Raw genomic sequence first — 27,270 nt, forward strand, 5'->3', positions numbered from 1 at the left:
CTCTATAGGTAGAATAACCAAACAGAAGACAAACAAGAAAATAGAGAAGTTAAATAACTTGATAAATGAATTAGATGTAACAAACATATATAGGACATTGCACCCCAAAGCACAAGGTTATACATTCTTCTCTAACGCTCATGGAACATCCTCCAGGATAGATCATATGCTGGGGCACAATACAGGTCTTTATGAATTTAAAAATACTGAAATTATTCAAAGCACTTTCTCTGATGACAATGGGATGAAGACGGGTCTCAATAACTACCAAAGAATGAGAACATTAACAAATACATGTAGATTAAATAACACACTATTAAACAACCAATGGGGCAAAGAAGAAATTGCTAGAGAAATCAGCAGCTATCTGGAAATGAATGAAAATGAGAAAACAACTTATCAGAATTTATGGGATGCAGCAAAGGCTATGCTGAGAGGGAAATGTATTGCCCTAAATGTCTATATTAAAAAACAAGAAAGAGCAAAAATCCAGGACTTAACAGCAAACCTGAAAGGACCTTGAGAAAGAACAGCAAACAAACCCCAAAACAAACAGAAGAAGAGAAATAACAAAGATTAAAGCAGAGATAAATGAATGGGAGAACAAAAGAACAACAGAAACAATCAATAAAACCAAAAGTTGGTTCTTTGAGAAAATAAAAAAAATGATGGGCCAGTAGCAAGACTGACAAAGAAAAAATGAGAGAGGATGCAAAGAAACAAAATCTGAAATGAGAAGTGGTGTGTTACCACAGACTCTGAAGAAATGAAAGAAATCATAAGAGGATACTCTGAACAACTATACACCAACAAACTAGACAACTTAGATGAAAAGGACAAATTCCTGGAGACACAAAAACATGCTACACCGACTCAGGAAGAAAGAAAAGATCTCAACAAACCAATCAAGCAAAGAGATTCAATCAGTCATTAAAAATCTTCCTACAAAGAAAAAGCCAGAGCCAGATGGCTTCACAGGAATTCCTGGAAGAACTAACAGTAATCCTGCTGAAACTTTTCCAAAAAATTGAGGAAAAAGGAACTCTACTTCATATTTTATGAAGCTAATATCATCTTAATACCAAAACCGGGTAAAGATGCTATAAGAAAGGAAAACTATAGGCCTACCTCCCTAATGAACATAGATGTAAAAATTCTCAAGAAAATATTAGCAAATCAAATCCAACAGCACATTAAAAGAATTATACACCATGACCAAGTGGGATTTATACCAGGAATGCAAGTATGGTTCAATACAAGAAAATCAATTAATGCAGTACAGTACATTAACAAATCAAAAGGGAAAAACCACATGATCATCTTATTTGATGCTGAACAGCATTCAAGAAAATACAGCATTCTTTTCTGATAAAAATACTCCAAAAAATAGGAATCATAAATAACTACCTCAATATGATAAAGGGAATATATGAAAAACTAATAGCCAGCATCATACTCAATGGAGAGAGACTAAAAGCCCTCAGATCAGGCACAAGACAAGGACACCCACTGACACCACTATTATTCAACATTGTGCTAGAAGTTCTAGGCAGGGTAATCAGGCAGGAAAAAGAAACAGAAGGCATCCAAATTGGAAAGGAAGAAGTAAAACTCTCATTATTTGCAGATGACGTGATACTATACTTGGAAAATCCTGAGAACTCTACAGCAAAGTTATTTGAGCTAATAAAGAACTTGTACACAGAAAACTACATAACATTGCTAAAAGAAATCATGGAATTCCTATACAAGAGCAGGGAATGTCTTCCCACCCACGCAGATCTTTACTAATTTAGATAAGTTATTGACATCTTAACTAATTTAGCTAAAACTAAATAGATGATTTCCACATACTTAGATTTTCACTAAATATAGTTAAGATATCAGTTCTCCCCAAATTGAGCTACAGATTCAACACAGTACCAATCAAAATTCTAACAACCTACTTTTGAAGATTTGGAAAAGCTAACTACCAAATTCATCTGGAAGGGAAACACACCCCGAATAGCTAAACGCATCCTTAAAAAGAGGAACAAAGTGGGAGGATTAACACTCCCTGACTCTAAAAACTATTATAAAGCCACAGTGGTCAAAACAGCATGTTACTGGCACATAGACAGAAGCACTAACCAATGAAATTGAATTGAGAATGCAGAAATAGACCACCAAATCTATGGTCAACCGATTTCTGACAAAGTCCCCAAATCCTCTGAACTGGGACAAAATAGTCTCATCAATAATTGGGCATGGAAGAACTGCGTATCAATAGCCAAGAGAATGAAAGAGGACCCCTATCTTATACCCTACACAAAAAGTAACTCAAAGTGGATCAAAGACCTAAATATAAGAACTAGCACCATAAAGGTTCTAGATGAAAATGTAGGGAAACATCTTCAAGACCTAGTAATAGGAGGTAGCTCCCTAAATTTTATATCCAAAGCAAAAGCAACAAAACAAAAAACAGATAAATAGGAAGTCCTCAAAATCAAATGCTTCTGCACCTCAAAAGACTTTGTCAAAAAGGTGAAGAGGCAGCCAACTCAATGAGAGAAAATATTTGTAAATCACATATCAGACAAAGGTTTGATTTCCTGTATATACAAACAAATCATACAACTCAATGACAAAAGAACAAACAACCCAATTATAAAATGGACTAAAGATATGAATAGGTATTTTTCTGAAAGGCAAATACAGATGGCTCAAAAGCACATGAAGAGATGCTCATTTTCACTGGCTATAAGGGAAATGCAGATCAAGACTACAATGAGATACCACCTCACACCTATAAGAATGGCTGCTATTAAACAAGCAGGAAACTATAAATGTTGGAGAGGATGTCAAGAAACTAGGACACTTACGCACTGCTGGTGGGAATGTATAATGGTGCAGCCACTATGGAAGACTGTTTGGTGGGTCCTTAAGAAACTAAATATCAAGTTGCCCTATGACCCAGCAATAGCACTACTTGGTATATACCCAGAAGACCTGAAAACAACGACACAGACATTTGCGCACCGATGTTCATAGCAGTATTAGTCACATTCACCAAAAGATGGAAACAAACCAAATGTCCATCAACAGACACGATGATCAACAAAACGTTGTATGTACATATGATGGAATAAATCACAGCAGTAAGATAAAATGACGTCCTGAAGCACATGACAAGATGAATGAGCCTTGAGGACATAATGCTGAGTGAAATTAGCCAGACACAACAGGATAGATTCTGTATGATTGCACTTTTATGACCAGCATAAACGTATTATCAGAGGCTTATAATACAGAATTTAGGGGACTTAGAGATACACAGAAGCTAGACATGAGTGAACTGTAAGCTAAGGAGGTTGAACTCCAATGTGAGGGAATAGATAGGAGCAAAGGTGATCCTCTAGTGGGTCTAGAAGTAATATTACCATATTGAAGATAAACAAGATTGAAAGGGGTTGTATAGACCCACATGTCCCACTGATCCACACTAGAAATATGAATGAGTTGTAGTAAGACTTACTTCAAAGATATGATTCTTGTATAAAGAGTGTTTAAGTCTACGGTACTGGGGGAAAACTGCTATTGCAGGCTATGAACTATGTTCAAAAGGAAACAATCAGCACTATCACAGCAACAGCAAAGGTAAATAACGAGGTGAAGGACAAGAGTTAAGAGAAGGTTTAGATTTCCTATTTGGCGAGGGTGCATGTGTTTTCTGTCTCTTAGGAACAATGAAATTTTCTAAAATTGAGAATGTTGATGGACTGTGGACTTTGGGCCTTCTACATGATGCCTGATGAATGCAGGTGGCTGAAGGATGCACTGACAGAGAAGTAGATTGGCAAATGATGGTCTATACTTATGAATGAATGTTGTGCTGCTACAAAAAGGAACAATGTTGTGAGGCATGCAACAATATGAATGAACATGTGGGACATTTGCTAAGACGAAGTAAGTCAGAATCAAAAAAACAAGAATGGTATGGTCACCTTTAGAAAATACTTATAAGAAAACAGGCGCCTGGATTGTAAGCTTTTAGAGCACACACATTTTCTGGAGTGATGATTATTATTTCTGGATTTTAAGATGCTATTTTATATATATAATCTGATATTAGGAGATAAGAACAAGCAGAACAGGTTGGGGTTAAAGTAATTCAGAACATAGGGGTAAGGAAGACAGTGTCTTTATTTTAGAACCACACAAACTCTTTGAGACCAATGGAAGAAAGGTTTATTTGATCTGGAACTGAAATTTTCTGTAATATATGATCTAATTCAACCTATCCGTATAGCTCATTTGAACAACTGAAATACAGGAAGCACAGAATAAGAAAGAGGTCCTTTAATCCTGTATAGATGATTGTAATGCCTGGAAACATCCTAGAGTATATTAACCAGATAATCAAAAAGTATGGGCAAAGTCCCCTGAGTGAGGGGAGAAAAAATATGGAACTATTAAACCTTACCATCAGGGAATCCCCTGATACTGTATCAAACTTTATAGATACCCAAATCAATAGGCCATGCCCTCAATCAGGAGGCTTACTCTTGTGAAGCTTATGTAAGCAGTGGAGAAGCTATAGGCATGTCCAAGAGTTACTTCTGGAGGACCTCTGTTGTTGCTCAGATGTGGCCTCAGTCTCTGTAGACCCAAACTGGCAAGTGAAATCATTGCCCTCTCCCCTACATGGGACATGATATCCAGGGACGAAAGTCTCCTTGGCAATGTGGGAAATGATTCCCAGGATCATGGGATCAAAAATTACATCCTGACCGAAAGGGGGAAAAGAAGTATAATTAATAAAGTATCAGTGGCAGAGAGAGTTCAAATAGAGTCGAGAGGCTACTCTGCAGGTTGCTCTTATGCAATCTTCAGGTAGACCTTGCTACCTATCATAACCTGCCAAACCCCAACCAGGACCATCCTAAATCCAGCCAATCCTAAAGAACACCTAGGGCAACAGATAAGATTCCACAAAGGTTCAAGCCACTAGAGTAACTTTTCAGACATTTACAACCTCCAGATGGGTCCCTGGTCCAGATAAGTCCTGAAACCTAGCCCAGCTTCTCCAGAAAATCAGATAGTTCCATTTCCCTACCCCATATTAGTGACAGACCTTTTCGATATAAGAAATTTAGAATTGCCATAGCCCAAACAACCCTAAAGAGAGGTATGAAAAAATCAAAGGTGATGGTGGAATTATATATATAGAAGATAGGACTTAACACATGAATATGAATGCTGAATCACAAATTATCTCTTTTAGTCTCCAGTATTTTAGAGTGACTAGAAGTAAAAACTTGAAATTGTGAAAGTGTAACCCATGTCAAACTCTGAAGCATGTTCTACAACTAATTATGGTGCTGTGCTTTGAAAGTTATACCTTTTTTTGTATATACGTTATTGTTCACAAAAAAAGAAGGAAGAAAAAGTCAACTGTGATGATAAAGAAGTATCTAAGCCCTCTAGCCTCATATATTCTGGAGAAGCTAGAAGGAAAAATATGAGAGGATCATATGGTAGCCCATGACAAGGTCTGGGACCTGTCCTGTAACTACTTGTTGAAGAGTGCTTTGAAAACTGTTGCTTTTTTATTTCTTTGCTTTGAATATAAGTTATACTATACAGTAAAAAAAATTTTTTTAAATTATGTTGAGTTATTGTTTTAAGTAACCAAGTTTTACAACAGTTTGTTAAACAGCAATAAAGAACCAGACTGAAGACATGGGTGATATACAAAAGATGATGCCATTACCTTCCTAAAGAATGTCAGTACTCACTCTTCACTTCACTGACTCCAGTCTACCCTATCACAAGCTGCAAGCTTCCCTTTACAATCTTACTTAAGAGACTGCCTCCTTCCTCCTACGGCCTTTCTACTTTCCTGAGTCAATTTTCTAGTGCACATAAAAGTCCAAGTTGTTGTTTAAATGCAGAAAAAAAATGGAGATGCTGTAAATTTTGCCTGATTTTTGAAGTTATAACTATATGCATGTATCTGGTATATAACTGTAATTAAAATTAGAAAAAATAATCATTGTTGAAGACAGTATATGATTAACAGTAACAGCAAACTTCTGTATTTTAAAATTAAGTTTCAGAGCTTCTTTCCTAGTTTATATGAAATCAATCATCCCAACAACAATAAAAGCTGAATACAAAGAGTAAATAAATCATAAAGCACCCAAGGCAGCCAGAACTTAAGCTGCCAAGATCTAGAAATGAAGTAAAACACAGAGAGGTGGGCCCAAAAGTTTCCACCACTTTTGCCCTTGAGCAATTTTTTGATTCATAAACAGAGTGGCTGGCAGTCCAAAAGAAAGGGAAAGTTGAAAGCTTTTGGTTCAGGGGGTAAAGACAAAAATCAGAACCATCAAGGCCATGTGAACTTGAGAAGACCAATATCCTGGAGAAAAAAAGACAAATGCAGTTTATTCTATGCTGCTTCTCCCCTCAAGGTATCAACAGTTCCTAAACTGCATGGTTAAGAGGCTGAAAGGCTAAGAAAAAAAGCAATGGTTAAGGAACTAAATACTAAGCAGAACTATCAACAGCCTCAAGATTCCAGGGAGACAAAAACTGAATTTCATTTCCACCAAAGAGGAAGAGTCTTGGTAAACACCCTAGACTTTCCAGCAAAATTCTCAAGAGCTATAACCTAAAAATAATGGTAAACTGACAAAGAGACAAATCTTCAGAAAATCGCAAACCCACCTTCAAATTACTTGCTCCTAGATCATCTAACTGCCAGAAAATAAAGGAATGAATAAATAAGTAAGCAAGCAAATCCACTCTGGTGCAGATGTCATTATCCAGAGCCCAGAACTTCTACAATTTTTTTAATACAATGTCCAACATGATATTGTCCCACAGTTTTAATGGCCAGCACATGGTCATTAAAAGAAATACTTATGGTATTTCTGCTGGCAGAAGGATAACCATCTGCATTAGTTTGTTAAGCCGCCAGAATGCAATATACCAGAAATGGAACAGCTCTTATAAAAGGGAATTTAATAAATTACAAGTCTACAGTTCTAAGGCTGAGAGAAAATGTCCAAATTAAGGCACCAACAAGAGTTTACCTCACTCAAGAAAGGTTGATGCCATCCAGAACATCTGGAGGGCAGCTGGCTGGCTTCTGCAGGTCCCTTGCTCCTGGGCTCTGTTGCTTTCAGCCTCTGTTCCTGCGTGGGCAGAGGGGGGTCTCTCACTTTGCTTCTCCAAGATGGCTTTCATCTCTTGGCTTCCTTTGGCTCTCTACAGGTTCTGGCTTGCTTAGCATCTCAGGGGAAGGCACATGGTAATGTCTGCTGGGCTCTGCCCATGTCTAGGCATCTACTCTCTCTGTTGGACTCCAAGCAACTCCAAACATCCACATCTCTGTCAGCTCTGTAGCAACTGTTCTCCAAGCATCTACACCTGAGGTTTTGCAAAAATATCTCTCCTTTTAAAGGACTCTAGTAAACTACTCAAGACCTATGTTGAATGGGTGGGGTCACATCTCCATCTAATCAAAAGGTTACACCCACAATTGGGCACACCACATCTTCATGGAGATAACCTAATCAAAAGATCACACTCGCAACTGGAAATGTTGCATCTTCGAGTAGCTAATACAATCAAAAGAGTTTCCATCTGTTTTAGTTCGTAAAAGCTGCCAGGAAGCAATACACCACAAACAGTTTTAAAAAGGGGAATTTATTAAATTGCAAGTTTACAGTTCTAAGGCTGTGGAAATATCCAAATTAAGGCAAGGCTATAAAAATGCCCAAACAAAGGCATCCAGGAAAAATACCTTGGCTCAAGAAGGCCAATGACGTTCAGGGTTTCTCTCTCAGCTGGAAGGTGCACATGGTGACGTCTGTAAGTTTCTCTCCAGGCTTCTTCAACAACTTCCCCAGGGGTATTTTCTTTATGCATCTCCAAAGGCCTCTGGCTGTGTGGGTTCTGTTGGTTCTAAAGCGTTTTCCAAAATGGCTCCCTCTGAAAGGGCTCTAGTAAGCAACTCCACCTTGAATGGGTAGAGACACATCTCCATGGAAACCATTTAATCAAAACTTACCCCCACCACTAAGTGGGGTCATATCTCCACAGAGACAATAAAAAAGATCCAACCCAGCAATACTGAATGAGGATCAAAGGACATGGCTTTTCTGGGATACATAACAGCTTCAAACCAGCACACTACCCTACAATATTGAATAAGGATTAAAGGACATGACTTTTCTGGGGTACACCACACCTTCAACTAGCACATTCTCCCAGATAGAAACATTAAAATGTAGTGTAGGACGAAGAGTCATGGAAAGATAAAAGATGTGACTAAATCTAAATAACTGCAGACTGTACAATATTGTCTTATGCAGTTTAAAGAGAAACAGAATTAAAATACAAGACAATCATGGCATAAAAAAGCAGAATAGAATAAAAAGAGGTAAAGTATGCTAAAGCCCTTACATTTTCCATGAAATGGTATAAAAGTACTAATTTATACTCAAACTAATAAGTCAAGAGAACATGCTAAAATTCTAGAACAACCCGTGAACAAAAAAATAAGACAATGTATAACAAACAAGGTATTGAGGGGAGTAGAAGAAGGGGAGGAAATAGATGAGATAAACAGAAAACAAATAGGAAACTGGTTAGTTAAACCCAAGTTTATCAGTGATTACAAAAAGTGTAAATGAACCATTGGGTCAATAAAAGGCAAAGACAAAACTCATAAATATGCTGGGTTTAGCATAAGGATAGACAAATACTTCAATGTAACATAGTAGGACATCCAGAAACAGATGATCCATACAAATACAATCACTCTATATTAAAAAGGATAAGACAGCAGTGCACTGGTGAAATGTTTTTTTCAATGAATAGTGCTGAGTCAAACATTTATCATGTGGAAACAAAATGAATTTGGCCCCTTAACTTGGTACCATATACAAAAATCAACTGCAGATAGATTGTAAATATAAATGTGAAAGACAAAAACATAAAACTTCTAGAAGAAAACGTAGGAGAATAATTTCATGACCTTGAGATATGGTAAGATTTCTTAAATGGAACACAAAAACACAAAGAATGGAAGAAAAATAAACTGGATTTCACTAGAAGTCATGACTTAACGTCATCAAAAGATTCCATTAAAAGTGAAAAGCATATCACAAAGTGAGAGAAGACATTAGCAATACATATATCTGACAGAGGACTCATAGCTAGAGCATATAAACTCTTAGGAAATAGGCAAAAGTCTTGTACAGGCACTTCAAAATGGCAATCTAAGATGCTAAACACAGAAAAAGGCATTTAAACTTAAAAACCATCTGGTATATGTAAATTAATACCACAAGAAGAGACTATCATATAGAACGGCCAATATTTTAAAAGGTGATATCACACATTGGTGAAGATGTGGAGAAATTAGAACTCTCATACATGGCTGACAGCAATGTACAGCTATAACTACTCTGGGAGTCTTGTCTGCAGTATCTGGTTAAGCAGATATAAACATACCCATTCCAAGGTATATATTCACAGAACTGCATACATTTGTGCACTGAAACATACACACAAGAAAAGTAATAGCATTATTAGTAATAATAACCAAAATCTGGAAAAACACCTAAATGTCCTTCAACAGTAGAATGGATAAACTGTAGTTTATTTATACAGTGAAATATTACACACTTATGAAAATAAATTACTACCATATGCAACAACACAGATGTATGATTCCAGTCATATAAAGTTCAAATACCTAAAAAACCTTTAGTATTGGAAGAGGCACAAGTGAGGTAACATTTTTCTTCTTGATCTAAAGGATAGTTACATGAGTGTGCTCATTTTGTAGAAATTCACAAGTTTCCCCACATAGGAATTAATGATTTTTATACTCCTCTGTATTATGTTATATTTAAATTTAAAAGATTACCCAAAAATTCAGCCTCAAAAAAGCATACGTATTATTAGTAGGTTTTCATGAGTTAAAATATTAAGAGTTGTACTGCCAAACTTACCAACTGCTGTGTCACCATCTAACAAATTGTCATCTTCAGAAGTTTGAAAGTCCATAATAACACCTGCTCCATCTAAAAGTTCCTCATCACTACTTGCACTTGTTATACTGTTGTAGCTGTTTCTATAGTAGCCTCTATGGAACAGCTGCTCAGACTCCATTTAGCTGTCTGATTATCTGAAGAAAGGGAAAAAAATGGATTTAACATTTTCCCAACATATAATAATAAAAATTATATAGTTTAACATCACAAAGGAAACTTAAATGATCTCTGTATTTAAAAAGATACTAACTGCTAACTATTATATTAAGTAATAGGGGTGATTTAATAACAATTCTCACTATGCAGCTGTATGAAGAATGTAAAACAACCTCCAACATCAACTGTTAATAAACGTAAAGTACAGAAACGCACTTATAGTATACTACAATTTATGTGGTTGGATTTTTTTGCTTTATTTTTCCTCAAAAAGAAAAAGGGAAAAAGAGGAAGAATTACAGGACATAACTGCTTGCAGATGTACAGACTGTCTCTGGAAGGCTTTCCAACCAAGTGGTAATAATGGGTCCCACAGGGAAGGGAAGAGAGTGGTTGAAATACCAGAGCTAAAAGGAAACTTTTTACTGTATAATTATTTGCCCCTTTTGACTATTTTACCAGGTGCAAGAAGTACTTATCATTCAATTAATACTTTAATTACAAAGTTTTTAATATTATTTTCATTCTCTTTTTGTCATTTTAAAATTTAAATATCCTGTGGCCTCATTCTCTCTAATCCCAACTCTGCAAGTGAAACTGTTGCCCTCTCCCCTACGTGGGACATGACATCCAGGGTGAAAGTCTCCCTGGCGAGATGGGAGATGACTCCCAGGGATGAATCCAGACCTGACACCATGGGATCAACAATTCCATCCTGACCAAAAGGGGGAAAAGAAGTATAACTAATAAAATATCAGTGGCACAGAGAGTTCAAATAGAGTCGAGAGGCTACTCTGGAGGTTGCTCTTATGCAAGCTTCAGTTAGGCCTTGTTACCTATCACAACCTGCCAACCCAAGCCAGGACCATTCCAGCCAATCCTAAAGAACACCTAGGGCAATATATAAGATTCCACAAGGGTTCCAGCCACTAGAGTAACTTTCCAGAAATCTACAACCTCCAGATGGGTCCCTGGTCTAGATAAGTCCTGAAACCTAGCCCAGCCTCTCCAAAACATCAAATAGTTTCATCTCCCTGCTCCATATTAGGGACAGACCCTTCCAATATCAAAAATTTAGACTTGCCATAGCTCAAACACCCCTAAAGAAAGGGACGGAAAGATCAAAGGGGATGGTGGAGTTATATAGAGAACATAGGATTTAACAAATGCTTATGAATGCCAAATCATTAAATCGATATCTCTTTTAGTTTCCAGTATTTTAGAACAGGTTTTAGAAGTAAAAACCTAAAATTGTAGAACTGTAACCCATGTCAAATTCTGAAATATGTTCTACAACTAATTGTGGTACTGGGCTTTGATATTTATAGCTTTTCGGTATATATGTTATTTTTCACAAAAAAAGAAGGAAATAAGTCAATTGTGATGATAAAAAAATATTTAAGCCTTCCCGCCTCCTATATTCTGAAGAAGCTAGAAGGAAAAATATGAGAGGATTGTATGGTAGCCCATGACAAACTCTGGGATCTGTCCTGTAACTACTTGTTGAAGAGTGCTTTGAAAACTGTACTTTGTATATACGTTACATTATACAATAAAAGTTAAAAAAAAAACTATTGCTTTTTTATTTCTTGGCTTTGTATATATGTTATATTATACAATAAAAAGTTAAAAATAAAAAAAAAATTTTAATCTCCAAGGCCCATGGTCAAACATCAGTCATGGAAAATATGATATAGGTAACGATTTTCATTTTTCTTCAGGGAGTAAAACCAAGCATACTGGTTGTTCTTACTGATTATTTTCTTTTTTTTTAATATGTTCTATGGCAAGGCCACACTTCATTATTTTTCCATGTGAGTATCCCGTTATTGCAGCACCATTTGTTGAATTTTTGTTTTTGTTTGTTTGTTCTGCTTGCTTATTTTGGGGGAAGTGCATGGACAGGGAATTGAACCAAGGTCTCCTGCATGGCAGGCAACAATTCTACCACTGAACTATTCTTGCACCCCTTACTGACTATATTCTAAAAACAGTAAAGCTTCTAAATAGTTTTTTTTAATGTCTACCTCCTTGTTTAATATCAAAATCAGAGTTCAACAATAAATATGGTGACATTAATAAAAAAGATTTCTGGGATTTGAAAGATACAAAGTCATTAAAGCAGTCAAAACAGAACTAAAAACCTTTTAAAACAACACTTACTAGATATGCCATAAAAGTACATACAGAAAATAAAAGATAAAAGAATGGATTTAAGCATACACTAATTCGAACCGTAACTACTGAATAACTGGATTTTTTTTTTTTAATTTTTTTAATTTTTAGAAGTAAGAGAAAACAGAAACAGTGATTTCAGTTAGCAACAGAGGTAACGAATGACTAGCTCAGAGAGCCATCTGTAAGAGCCAGGGGCTGCCAAGCACAGAGAGTGGAGGAAAGCCTAGCACATACACAGGACAGAAGAAGCTGCAGCCCTCACTAGAACAGCTGGGAATAGAGAAACAGATCCGGAGCGAGAAAACGAAGAGATAACCGACAACACCAACTTTAAAGCTTAACGTTTTGAACCAACGCATGTTTCCCCCACAAGGGATGCACCGTTCCTGGAGATACTGCAATACCAGGTCTATGCGTGGAGTGGACGGAGCAAGCTCCCATTCCATCTCCCTGCTCCAAAAATCCATTTAATATTTTGTCCTCGGATAGAGGAAGTATCAGATATTAAACTGATAAGAACAGATGCTACACTTGATCTTAGCCAAAAGGCCGAAAAGCAATATAACTGGAATTTTTAATGATAATCTCTTGCTCTCAGTAAATTTTCATTTTGCACATGGAAAAAAATAACCTCAGAGAGATATACTAATTAAAAATTATTAGTAAACCTTTTACAGTTCTTATTAGAAAAACAAGATATTACTGATAATAACTATGTTCTTAACAGAATTACTACATAATATAAATTTCCTAACAAAGACCATTTTGGAAATGAAGTTTTAAGAGTTCCTTCAGAACATCTCTATATTCTCAGTATCTGCACAGTGACCTGTATTGTACATTATGGGAATTAAATGTCAAATTGTTTATTCAATAAATGAGGTCAAAAAAGAGAAAGTCTCTCTACAACAATATTAATCTCATTCTGGGAAAATAACCAGAAAAAAGCATATAAATTACTGTTTTGCAATTTTATCATTTTATAATTATCCTAGATTTCTAAAGATACTCTATTATAATATACTGAGATTTCCTAGAATGTATTAATTAAAGCAAGAGTTTAATGTTTAAGTACATTTCATGTTAAGAGAGAAAAGTATGAACATAATTATTTATGCTAAGAGCTTTGTAGTATCATAGGAGCAACCAAATTAACTATAACTGTTCCTGAATAAATAGCCAAAGGGCTTCTTTTAAAAAATTAGCATTAACTGAGAATGATTTCAATTTTAAAGGATCAAAGCACACATGCCAAGATTTTCCAAATACAGGCATTCTGTTCTTTACACAATGATGATACACATAAAAACATACATCCATGACCATTTGCCAGAAGCTTCAAAGCACTGAGAAATTTATTTAAAATAATTAAACTTTCAGTAGATCGGGACTTCAATCGGCAAGTTTCAATATATTTTCTCCAACTTATTCCTAAAAGTTTCTCAAAAACCATTAAGTAATCATTAGAAACCTAATTCTTTCAAACTTAATAGTTTGAAATTTAAAAATAAATTTCACTAATACCTCTTGAAACGTCTACACTCCAGCCCTTTCTTTAAAACAAAAGCACCCCACTCTGTTCCAAATAAATTAAAGTTAAACCAGTATAGGTTATTATTTCTATAAATACAATCTCCCAAAACAAAAACAAACAATAAACTCTTATTCTTAACCCAGAAACCTACAGAGCTGGACCATCTGTTTCAGGAGGAAGCCCCTAGCCACATATTACTAATGAGTTCTTGAAATGTGTCCAGTCCAAATTACAATGTACTGTAAGTGTAAAATATTGACAGGATTTCTAAGAGTATATAAAAAAGAATGTCATTCCCGGTACCTGCCCATGCAAAAAAAAAAAAAAAAAAAAATCAAATATTTTGTTAATAATTTTTATATTAAAAAAAGTAAAGAAAAAGTAATTTTTATATTAATTGTACGTTGAAATAATATTTTAGATACATTAGGTCAAACAAAATATATTATTAAAACAAATTTCATCAGTTCCTTTTTATCTTTTTTTAATGTGACTTCCAGAAAATTTAAAATTACATAAGTGGCTCACATTTGCAGCTCACACATTTCTACTGAACAGTGCTGCTATAAAATATTCAAAATTCTATATTAGCATAAAGGAAATACAACAGAAGAAAATCTGGGTATCAGCGCTACTATTTTTTAGGTTCCAAATTAAGTCCAAGGCTTGCCGGCAAAAGGCTATTTCCATAATGCAGCAACAGAAATTGTGTATATCTGAAAAAATAAAACAATAATGCAAAGTCACCTTTTAAAATTGTGTGTGTGTGTGTGTGTGTGTGTATACACATACACATTATCCACATATTTTAAAACCATCTCAAAACATTTTAACAGATATGTAGTAGCTTATGAGCAAGGTTATGAGGATTAAAAACAATCTATGAGAATCTGCAGGGACAAGCCCTGGTCTACAGCAGTGAATTTCTAAAATGATCTAGGTATAATCACCTTGCCCCTCCTCCATCACCTTCCTCCCCCTTGGGATCTCCACACTGAAGCCAGAATGGTCTTTTCAAAAAAGCAACTCTTACGATGCTCACCTTCCACACGGGAGACCCGGGTTCGATTCCCGGACCAGGCACCACCCACAAAATAAAGCAAGTCTGATCAGTATTCCCTCCCCATCCCATGTGTTAAAACATTTTAATCATTTCCTCCAGCTCTTAGGAGATAAACTCTTTAACATGGCAGAAAAGCCCAAAGTGTTCTGGCCTCCACCTAATTCACTGGCTTCATTCTGCAGCATGCACTTGCTTGTAGTACTCCAGACTCACTGATCATTCATTATCTCAGTTCTACCTAAGTCCTTCTTCCTGACTTAGGGTCTCTGTTATTTCCTGTGCCTAGAACATATTCTCTTCTCTTAATCTAATTAAATTTCTCACTCATTCTTCAGACCTCACATCAAGTTATCTCTCTATTTATTAAACAAACTCTTAAGCAGAGCTTATTACATGCTAGGCAATATTCTAAGCACTTTATGAATATTAACTTTTTAAATATTTGTATTAAATACAATTACAACCCTAGGGCTTAGGTACTAAAGTACGATTATTATCACTATTTATTAGATGAGAAAACTGAGGTGCAAAGAGTATAAACTTGCCCTAAATCATGCAGTTCGTAAGGAAAGCCTCCCTGACACACTTACTACCTGGGTTAAATCCTCCTTGACCAAGCCAAATTTTCTCATTTTAGCTCTTATAAATACATTTCTCTTTTATAGCACTTATCACAGTTATGACTTTACACTTTATTTATGTGATTTTTTTGGTTGTCTGTCTTCCCTCCAAGAATGTTTCATGACATCTGGTACTGTGTCAACTTTGTTCAACACCGCATATTCAATGGTTAGCATAGTACCTGTCACATAATAGGTGTTCAATTAATTTTAAATTGAAGTTTAATTTTTTATTTCGAGGTTAACTGCAGTTTCACATGCAGTTGCTATAATAAATAATAAAGAGATTTTGTGTTCTGTATACCCAGTTTCCACCAATGGGAACGTCTTGCAACACATAATACAGTGTCATAACCAGGATACTGACATTGATAACAGTCAAGATCCAGAACATTTCCATCACCACAAAGATCCCTTGGGTTGCCCTTTTATAGCCACACCTACTTCCCTCTCATCCCCACCTTCTTCTTAATCCCCAGCAACTGAAACTTTGCTCTCCTTTTCTACAGTTGTGTCATTTAAAGAATATTATATAAGTATAAATGGAATCATACAGTATGTAATCTTTTGAGGTTAGCTTTTGGCACTCAGCCTAATTCTCTGGAGATTCATCCAGGTCCTTTATGTACCAATAGTTCTTTCTATTTTATTGCTGACTAGTATTTCATCACAAGGATATACCACAGTTTGTTTAACCATTTACCCACTGAAGAACACCTGGCTTGTTTCTAGATTTTGGCTATTATGAACAAAACTGCCATGAATATTCATGTGGAGGGTTGTGTGTGAACATAAGTCTTAATTTCAAGGGATAAATGTGCAGGAGTGCAATGGCTGAGCCATTTGGTAGGTGCATGTTTCATTTTTCAAGAAATTGCTGAATTTTTCCAGAGTAGTGCTGCAGAAATCAAGGACATGCCCAGCAGCCATCTCCTAACTCTCACCTAACCCCTCCTTTCCTTTATGTGCACATTTTTCGATATGTTTCCATTCCACCACCTTGAGGAGACATTAGATCTAATGGAACTGCCTGACCAGAAAAAGCAGCCTCAGATGCTTGCCAGGGAGGGAACTCTGCACAAAGGTGGCTTCATACATGCTTTCTATTCAGTGGCAGGCCCCCTCGCAATGGAGTATATAAATAACCAACACTTAAACAGCCAGGATCTCTTCTCTCTAGCACAAAGCTATCCACTGATCCTAACACAAGCAGTTAGGATCACTAACTGCTCTCTCCCTGGGAGACTGGGCATGGATGGGATCTCTTTCCTTGCTCTTTTGGACCCTTAGTGCTCTGTAGGTAATAAAGAGGTCATTTGCTGAAAATTTCTGTTGTGTGTGAGTCTGTGTTCCCACTAGGTACCAAGTAGCCATACCACTTTACAATTCTCACCAGCAATGTATGAATAACCCAGTTTCTCCATATCCTTGTCAGCATTTGGTGTATCACTACTTTTATTTTAGCCATTCAGATAGGTGTATGGTGATACCTCATTGCGATTTTTGGCACATCAATGTCAAATGATGTTGAACACCTTTTTATGCACTTATTTGCCACCTGTATAGCCTCTTTGGTAAAATATCTCTTCATATCTTCTGCCCATTTTCGAATTGGACTTTTTTTTTTATACTGTTGAGTTTCAAGAGTTCTTTTCATATTCCAGATCCTAGTCCTTGGTCAGGTATGTGGTTTACAAGTATTTTACATTTGAGTCCATGATCTGTTCTAATTTTTGTAAAAGGTGTAAAATTTAAGTCTAGATTCTAATTGCCTTTTTTTTTTCGGCCTGTAGATGTCCAAATGCTCCAGCACCATTAACATATCTTTTCTCCACTGAGTTTTTTTACATCTTTGCTCAAAATCTGCTGGGTATATTTGTATGGATCTATTTCAGGGTCCTCTGATCTCTTTCGTTGACCTACATGTCTATACTTATATCCATAACACAGTCTTGGTAACTATCAAACAAGGTATAAAATAACTCTTGAATTCAATTAGAGTTCTTAATTTTAATTCTTCTTTCTGAAAATTGTTTTAGATATTCTAGTCCTTTGTCCCTCCATATAAACCATAGCATAACCTTATTTATATCTACAAAAAAAGCTTCAATTAATATTTATAATATGAATGAATAGTCTATTTGGAAGTTGAATGAATGATGCGTGTCTTTATGGAATTGGTCTGAGAACTCAAATTCAACTAGAACTAAAGTGAATTAATATTTGCCCCAAACTTTCTTTTATCCTTCTTTCTTTATCTTAGTTTACAGGACACCATCTAACCAGTGACCAAAGCTAGTTTTCAGAGTCATTTATTAATTTATTCAGTAATTATTCACTGAGCACCTAATATGTACCAGACACAAAGCCAGGTGCTGGAATAATGAATAACATACTTCTCAAGGTAGTTAAGGTAATAGATAGAAATAACTGCAGCACTGTATGCTAAGCACCACATGAGAGGCAAATGTAAGGCATCTGATAGCACTGAGCAGTAAGCAATGCTGCCTGGGAAAGAAACTATGGAAATTTAATAGAGGGGCTGTTTAATCTAAGTCTTGATGGATGAGGATGAGTTAACTAGGCTAAATATGAGGTGAAAAGTCAATACAGGCAGGCACACAATTTAAGTGAAATAACACACAGAAGCATAAAATTAAATCTGCTGAGGTAGCTTGCGTATGAAATAAGGGTTTGGGGAATAGTTGAAAGGTGGACACAAGCCAGATCTTGAAGAGAGGGGCTCTAATGTCACGCTAAGGAATTTACACACTCATCTATAGTCATGAGGAATCATTAACAGTTTTAAAAAGAGAAACCACACGTTAAAATACATAAATTTCAATAAGCCAATGCTATCAACAGTGTGGAAGACAGATTAGAAGGGCAAGAGACTGAAGGACTAAAAGATAGGGAGAGGAGTTAGGCGAAAGTAGATGCTCATAGAAGAGAGAAGATTTTTGAGAAATATTTAAGAGAATCTGGTAGCTAATAAAATATACATATAATGCAAAAAGATATCATCTGTAACAAGTACAAAAAAAGGTGAGGGAGCAGGGGGGTATAGGAACAATGTATGTGTATGCTACTGAAGTTAAGTCCATATCAAATCAAATATGACTGTTATAGACTTAGCATGACAAATTTTAACCGAATGGTAGCCACAGAGAAAATATATCAAGATAGAAATGCCCAGTAACTCAAAATGATAAAATACAAAAAATGAAGTAAATTTAAAAGCATTACTAGAAAAACTGAGGGTCAGAAAAGATCTAAGACTTAAAAAGACAAAAATAGCAAAATGGCAGAAGAAAGTCATGCATTATCAGTAGCTACTTTTAATCTAAATGAATTCTACAGTCAAAAGGAAAAGACTGGCAGAATGGATAAAAAAGCATAACCCAACTTTATGCTGTCTATAAGAGACTCACCTTAAATTCAAAGATATAAGTAGATTGAAAGTAAAAGGATGGAAAAAAAAATCTATCAACTAAAAGAGAGCTGGGGTAGCCATACTGGTATCAGAAAAAACAGACTTGAACTCAAAAATTGTTACAAGAGATAAAAAAGGCCATTACATACTGATAAAGGAGTCAATTCAACAAGATATAACTAGTGTAAATACATATGCACCTAACATCAGAGTCCCAAAATATATGAAGAAAACACTGTCAGATTTGAAGGGAGAAATAGGTGATTCTATACTGACAGAATGTGGCGTATGGAAGAAGACTTCGATACACCACTTTCAATAACGGACATAACTTCTACAAAGACAATCTATAAGGAAACAGAGGACTTGAATGACACTCTAAACCAACTAGACTTAATATATATCAAACACTTCACCCTACAGCAGAATACATATTCTCCTCCAGAGTATATTAACCATGATCCAAGACAGACCATAAGTTTGGTCACAAAGCAAAGCTCAAATTCTAAAATAGTGACATCATACAATGACTCTTCCCCAGCAACAATGGAATGAAGCCAGAAATCAATAAAAGAGGGAGAAATGAAAAATTCACAAATATGTGGAAATTAAACAACTTACAAAACCAATGGGTCAAAGAAGAAATCACAAGGGAAATTAGGAAATACCTTGAGACAAATGAAAATGAAAATGTAACATTTCAAAACATAAGGGGTGGATGGGCTACGGTGGCTCAGCAGGTAGAGTTCTCGCCTGCCATGCCAGAGACAGGGTTTGATTCCTGGTGCCTACTCATGCAAAAAAAAAAAAACAAACAAACCCAACTTAAGGGGTGCAGTTCGGTTCTCAGAGCCTGCCCATGCCAAAAAAAAAACTTAAGGGGTACAGCAAAGGTAGTGCAGAGTAGGAAATTAATAGCTCTAAATGCTTACATTAAAAAAGATGAAATCCTCTGAGGGAAAGGAGAAAAATAGTAAACCTTACCATCAGGGAATTCCTTGATACTGTGTCAAACTTTAGGGACACCCAAATCAATAGGCCATGGCCTCGATCAGGAGGCTTACTCTTGTGAAGCTTATGTAGATAGTGGAGAAGCTTAGACTACCTACAGGCGTGCCTAAAAGTTACTTCTGGAGGACCTCTTTAGTTTCTCAGATGTGGCCTCGCCTCTCTAAGCCCAACTCTGCAAGTGAAACTGTTGCCCTCTCCCCTACGTGGGACATGACATCCAGGGTGAAAGTCTCCCTGGCGAGATGGGAGATGACTCCCAGGGATGAATCCAGACCTGGCACCATGGGATCAACAATTCCATCCTGACCAAAAGGGGGAAAAGAAGTGTAACTAATAAAATATCAGTGGCACAGAGAGTTCAAATAGAGTCGAGAGGCTACTCTGGAGGTTGCTCTTATGCAAGCTTCAGTTAGGCCTTGCTACCAATCACAACCTGCCAACCCCCAACCAGGATCATTTCAGCCAATCCTAAAGAACACCTAGGGCAACAGATAAGATTCCACAGAGGTTCCAGCCACTAGGGTAACTTTTCAGACATTTACAACCTCCAGATGGGTCCCTGGTCCAGGTAAGCCCTGAAACCTAACCCAGCTTCTCCAGAACATCAGATAGTTCCATCTCCCTGCCCCATATTAGGGACAGACCCTTTCAATAAAGGAAATTTAGAATTGCCATAGCCCAAACACCCCTAAAGAAAGGGATGGAAACATCAAAGGGATGGTGGAGTTATACAGAGAAGATAGGATTTAACAAATGAGTATGAATGCTGAATTATTAAATTGCTATCTCTTTTAGTCTCCAGTATTTTAGAGCAGCTAGAAGTAAAAACCTAGAATTGTGAAATTGTAGCCCATGTCAAACTCTGAAATATGTTCTACAACTAATTCTGGTGCTGTGTTTTGAAATTTATAGCTTTTTTGTGTATATATGTTGCTCACCAAAAAAAGAAGGGAAAAAATCTATTGTGATGATAAAAAAATATTTACGCCCTCTAGCCTCCTATATTCTGGATCAGCTAAAAGGAAAAAATATGAGAGGATTGTATGGGTAGCCCATGACAAACTCTGGGATCTGTCCTGTAACTACTTGTTGAAGAGTGCTTTGAAATTATTGTATATTTATTTCTTTGTTTTGTATATATGTTATACTATACAATAAAAAAGTTTTAAAAAAAGATGAAAGATACCAAATCAGAGCTGTCACCTCAAAACTCGAACATGTAGAAAAAGATGAGCAAAGTAAACCCAAAGCAAGCAGAGGAAGGAAATAAAGATTAGAGCAGAGTCAAATGAAATAGAGAATTGAAAAAACAATAGAGCGAATCAAGATAACCAAAGTTCTCTTAAAAGATCAATAAAATCAACAAACCTTTAGCTAGACTAACACAAAATCAGAAATGAAAAGAGGGACTTCTTTTATTTCCTACTGAGCCCAAGGAAATAAAAAGAACTATAACAGGATGCCATGAACAACTGTATGTCAACAAATTAGATGAAAACAACAAATTCCAAACAACACACAACCTACAGAGACTCAAGAAGAAATAGAAGCTCTCAACAAACCAATAACTAGTAAAGAGATTGAGCCAGTAATCAAAAACCCCTCCCAACAAAGAAAAGCTCAGGACCATATGGCTTCATGGGGGGATTTTACCAAACATTCCAAGAAGAATTAACGCTCAAGCTGCTCAAATTCTCCAAAAAAACTGAAGAGGAAGAGGACACTATCTAATTCATTTTACAAGGCCAAAAGTCAGATCATCACCCAAAGCCAGATAATCATACCATAAGAAAGTTGCTGACCAATATCATTTATGCATAAAGATGCAAAAATCTTTCCCAAAATACTAGCAAATTGAATGTTAGCACATTCAAAGAATTACACACATATCAAAGCCATTTAATAAAATTCAGCACTCTTTCTTGACAAAAACTTTAAAATTTAGCAATAGAAGGAAACTTTCTCAAAATAATAAAGGGCATATATATATGAAAATCCCACAGCTAACATTATGGCTAATGGAGAAAGACAGAAAGCTTTCTCTCTAAGATCAGGAACAAGACAAGGATGTCCACTGCTACCACTGGTTGCTTTTTTTTTTTTAATTTTTTTTTGGGGGGGGGGGGGTTGATTTACATGGTCCAGGAATTGAACCCAGATCTCCCACATGGAAAGTGAGCATTCTACCAATGAACCACCTGTGCATCCCACCACTGTTATTTGACATTGCACAGGAAGTTCTAGTTAGAGCAACTAGGCAAGAGAAAGAAATAAAAGGTATCCAAATTGGAAAGGAATAAGTGAAAGGGTCCCTATTTGCAGATGACCTTAGACACAGAAAATTCTGAAAAGTCCACAAAAAAGCTCCTAGAGTGAATAAAATGAACTCAGCAAAATAACAGGGTACAAGATCAATATGCAAAAATCAGCAGCGTGACTTCCGGGTCAAGATGGCGGCTTAACAACGTGCGCATTTTAGTTTCTCCTCCAGAACAACTACTAAATAACCAGAAACAGTACAGAACAGCTCCTGGGGCCACATCAGTGACCAGACACACAGCATACCCCAGTCTGGACCAGCTGGACCGGCTAAAAGCACCTCCCCCCCCAACCGTGAGTTCCCAAAGCTGCGGCGGCCAGCGCCCCTCCCCCACAGGCCGCTTCCCAGAAGGGAAAGGAAAGGACTTTACCAGCAACAGGGACTGGGCACAATCAAATGCCAATTGTGGAACTAATTAACAAATTCTGACTACTAAAAATAGGCCCCCAGTTTAGGTGAACCTGATCAAAGTGGAGGTTGCTCATTTTTACCCCGGCTCCAAGAGGGCAGGACTAACAGAAAACGGGGAAATAAACAAAAAAAAGAAGGAAACAGAGGTTTTTGTGGCTGTGTATCTACAAAGGCTTGACTGCCTCTGGAAACAGCAGCAGGACTTTTCAGGTTGGAACTGCCCCAGGCATAGGCAGAAGTGAGCTCTTTTGGGGGCTTGTCTGGAGACTGTGCCTTCCCCAGGGGAAGGGTGAAGCCCCATCCAGGTGGAATCACTCCATCAAGGAATTCAGACACCAGGCCTTGGTAATTTGAAGCCATTAAAACCAGCCTACAGCTCTTTCTCCGCTGGCGCTCCCGCTGCCATCCAGCCCTCCTCTTCCACTTCTCCGCTGGCGCTCCCGCTGCCATCCAGCCCTCCTCTTCCCCCTTCTCCACTGGCGCACCCACCACCATCCAGCCCTTCTCTTCCTCTTTATCGGCCGGTGGCGCTCTCGCCGCCATCCAGCCCTCCTCTTTCTCTTTCTCCGCCAGCGCTCCCGCCACCATCTAGCCCTCCTCTTCCCCCTTCTCTGGGGGCGCTCCCGCCGCCATCCAGCCCTCCACTTCCTCTTTCTCCGCTAGCGCTCCCGCCGCAATCTAGCCCTCCTCTTCCCCCTTCTCCGCCGGCACTCCTGCCACCATCTAGCCCTCCTCTTCCCCCTTCTCTGCTGGAGCTCCCACCGCCATCTAGACCTCCTCTTCCCCTTTCGACGCCGGCGGCGCTCCCGCCGCCATCTAGCCCTCCTCTTCCCCTTTCGACGCTGGCGGCGCTCCGGGCGCCATCCAGCCCTCCTCTTCCCCCTTCTCCGCCGGCACTGCCGCTGCCATCTGGCCTTCCTCTTCCTCTTTCTCCGCCGGCGGTGCTCCCGCCGCCATTGAGTCCTCCTCTTCCTCTTTCTCCACCGGCACTCCTGCTGCCATCTAGCCCTCCTCTTCCTTTTTCTCCGCCGGCGGCACTCCCGCCGCCATTCAGCCCTCCTCTTCCTCTTTCTCCGCCGGCAGCGCTCCATCCACCATCTTATCCTTCCCTTTCCCCTTCTGCTCCGGCGGCGCTCCATTCGCCATTTATCCTTCCCTTTCTCCTCCTACTCCAGCGGCTCTCCAACCACCAACATGCCCTCTTCCGCCTTCACCGGCTCCTCCACCACCGTCCTCGACAGCCTTGCCACCCTCACCTTTCCTTCTCCAGAATAGCTACTAGGGGAATAGAAACGATACAAAACAGCTCCCAGAGCCACGACAGAGATCAAAAAGACAGCGTACCCCATCCTGGAACGGCTGACTGTCCGGGAGAACCAACTCCGGTGAGATCGCCGAGGGGCGCGGGCTTTCCCGGGCAGGGCGGCAAGCGGCCGGCGTCTCTCCCTTCCTCCTTCCCGGGCCAGCTGGCAGAATTGGGTAGGCGGTCCCTTCAAGCCATGGCGGCTGGCGCCCCCACCACGTGAGGCCCCCCGGACCAACAGAGAGAATTGGATCGGAAATCCCGAGACCGCAGAGAACGGTGACCGGGGGGGGTCCCTTCCAAACACGTGACTTCCTGGTCCGGCTGGGAACGGTGCACTCTCCCGGGCTGCGGTGGCTGGCGCCCGCCCGCCACACTTGGCGCCCAGGGCTGACTAGGAAATTCGGATGGGCGCTCTCCCGGGCTGCGGTGGAAGGGGACCCTCCCCGCGATCGGACCCCCGGGTCGGCTGGCACTCTTTCAAGCCACTTCAGCTGGGGAACCTCTCCCACGGCGACAGTTTTCCAAAGTTAAAGGACCCACAGCACCTTTTACTGGTGGGACCCGCAGACAAACGTGTGCCACGAGCACCACCTACTGGGCAGGATAAGAAAAACAAAACCCAGAGATTTCACAGAAAAATCTTTCAACCTGTCGGGTCCAACACCCAGGGAAATCTGACTAAATGCCCAGACTCCAGCAGAAGTTAACGCATCACGCTCAGAAAATTGAAAATATGGCCCAGTCAAAGGAACAAACCAATAGTTCAAATGAGATACTGGAGCTGAAACAACTAATGCTGAATATACGAACAGAAATGGAAAACCTCTTCAAAAACGAAATCGATAAATTGAGGGAGGACATGAAGAAGACATGGGTTGAACAAAAAGAAGAAATAGAAAAACTGAAAAAACAAATCACAGAACTTATGGAAGTGAAGGATAAAGTAGAAAAGATGGAAAAAACAATGGATACCTACAATGATAGATTTAAAGAGACAGGAGATAGAATTAGTGATTTGGAGGATGGAACATCTGAATTCCAAAAAGAAAGAGAAACTATCGGGAAAAGAATGGAAAAATTTGAACAGGGAACAAGGAAACTCAAGGACAATCAGAAGCGTACAAATATACGTGTTGTGGGTGTCCCAGAAGGAGAAGAGAAGGGAAAAGTAGGAGAAAAATTAATGGAAGAAATTATCACTGAAAATTTCCCAACTCTTATGAAAGACCTAAAATTACAGACCCAAGAAGTGCAGCGCGTTCCAAAGAGATTAGACCCAAATAGGCGTTCTCCAAGACACTTACTAGTTACAATGTCAGAGGTGAGAGAAAGAGAGGATCTTGAAAGCAGCACGAGAAAAACAATCCATCACATACAAGGGAAACACAATAAGACTATGTGTAGATTTCTCAGCAGAAACCATGGAAGCTAGAATACAGTGGGATGATATTTTTAAACTACTAAAAGAGAGAAACTGCCAACCAAGACTCCTATATCCAGCAAAATTGTCCTTCAAAAATGAGGGAGAAATTAAAACATTCTCAGACAAAAAGTCACTGAGAGAATTTGTGACCAAGAGACCAGCTCTGCAAGAAATACTAAAGGGAGCACTAGAGTCAGATACAAAAAGACAGAAGAGAGAGGTATGGAGAAGAGTGCAGAAAAAAGGAAAGTCAGATATGATATATATAATACAAAAGGCAAAATGGTAGAGGAAAATATTATCCAAACAGTAATAACACTAAATGTTAATGGACTGAGTCCCCCAATCAAAAGACATAGACTGGCGGAATGGATTAAAAAACAGGATCCTTCTATATGCTGTCTACAGGAAACACATCTTAGACCCAAAGATAAACATAGGTTGAAAGTGAAAGGTTGGGAAGATATTTCATGCAAATAACAACCAGAAAAGAGCAGGAGTGGCTATACTAATATCCAGCAAATTAGACTTCAAATGTAAAACAGTTAAAAGAGACAAAGAAAGACATTTATTAGTGTATAGTTACACTAATAAAAGGAACAATTAAACAAGAAGACATAACAATCATAAATATTTACGCACCGAACCAGAATGCCTCAAAATACGTGAGGAATACACTGCACACACTGAAAAGGGAAATAGACACATATACCATAATAGTTGGAGACTTCAATTCCCCACTCTCATCAATGGACAGAACATCTAGACAGAGGATCAATAAAGAAATAGAGAATCTGAATATTACTATAAATGAGCTAGACTTAACAGACATTTACAGGACATTACATCCCACAACAGCAGGATACACCTTTTTCTCAAGTGCTCATGGATCATTCTCAAAGATAGACCACATGCTGGGTCACAAAGCAAGTCTTAACAAATTTAAAAAGATTGAAATCATACACAACACTTTCTCGGATCATAAAGGAATGAAGTTGGAAATCAATAATAGGCGGAGTGCCAGAAAATTCACAAATACATGGAGGCTCAACAACACACTCTTAAACAACAAGTGGGTCAAAGAAGAAATTGCAAGAGAATTTAGTAAATACCTAGAGGCGAATGAAAATGAAAACACAACATATCAAAACTTATGGGACGCAGCAAAGGCAGTGCTAAGAGGGAAATTTATTGCCCTAAATGCCTATATCGGAAAAGAAGAAAAGGCAAAAATGCAGGAATTAACTGTCCACTTGGAAGAACTGGAGAAAGAACAGCAAACTAATCCCAAAGCAAGCAAAAGCAAAGAAATAACAAAGATCAGAGCAGAAATAAATGAAATTGAAAACATGAAAACAATAGAGAAAATCAATAAGACCAGAAGTTGGTTCTATGAGAAAATCAATAAGATTGATGGGCCCTTAGCAAGACTGACAAAAAGAAGAAGAGAGAGGATGCAAATAAATAAGATCAGAAATGGAAGAGGAGACATAACTACTGACCTCACAATAAAGGAGGTAATAACAGGATACTATGAACAACTTTACGTTAATAAATACAACAATTTAGATGAAATGGATGGGTTCCTGGAAAGACATAAACAACCAACTTTGACTCAAGAAGAAATACAAGACCTCAACAAACCAATCACAAGTAAAGAAATTGAATTAGTCATTCAAAAGCTTCCTAAAAAGAAAAGTCCAGGACCAGACGGCTTCACATGTGAATTCTATCAAACATTCCAGAAAGAATTAGTACCAGCT

General features: G+C 38.1%; 1 protein-coding gene and 1 non-coding gene across 6 annotated transcripts in view; both read right to left on the reverse strand.

Annotated features, from left to right (window-relative positions):
• The window catches only part of CLCN3 (chloride voltage-gated channel 3), a 165,443-nt gene that overhangs the window by 124,129 nt on the left and 14,044 nt on the right, over positions 1-27,270 (reverse strand). For 3 of the 5 annotated variants that reach the window (XM_077144577.1, XM_077144573.1, XM_077144574.1), the window contains exon 2: positions 10,011-10,186. The exons of the other annotated variants lie outside the window; for them this stretch is intronic. In XM_077144577.1, coding sequence (XP_077000692.1) covers positions 10,011-10,170 — 160 coding nt within the window. In that variant the 5' untranslated portion in view covers positions 10,171-10,186. The remainder of the gene's footprint in view (positions 1-10,010; positions 10,187-27,270) is intronic. 5 annotated transcript variants of the gene reach the window in all.
• On the reverse strand, positions 12,757-12,947 carry LOC143670052 (U2 spliceosomal RNA). Its single transcript, XR_013169234.1, has one exon. It is a non-coding gene; the product is annotated as a U2 spliceosomal RNA (small nuclear RNA).

Source organism: Tamandua tetradactyla, chromosome 26, assembly GCF_023851605.1.
Source record: "Tamandua tetradactyla isolate mTamTet1 chromosome 26, mTamTet1.pri, whole genome shotgun sequence".
Lineage (NCBI taxonomy): Eukaryota > Metazoa > Chordata > Mammalia > Pilosa > Myrmecophagidae > Tamandua > Tamandua tetradactyla.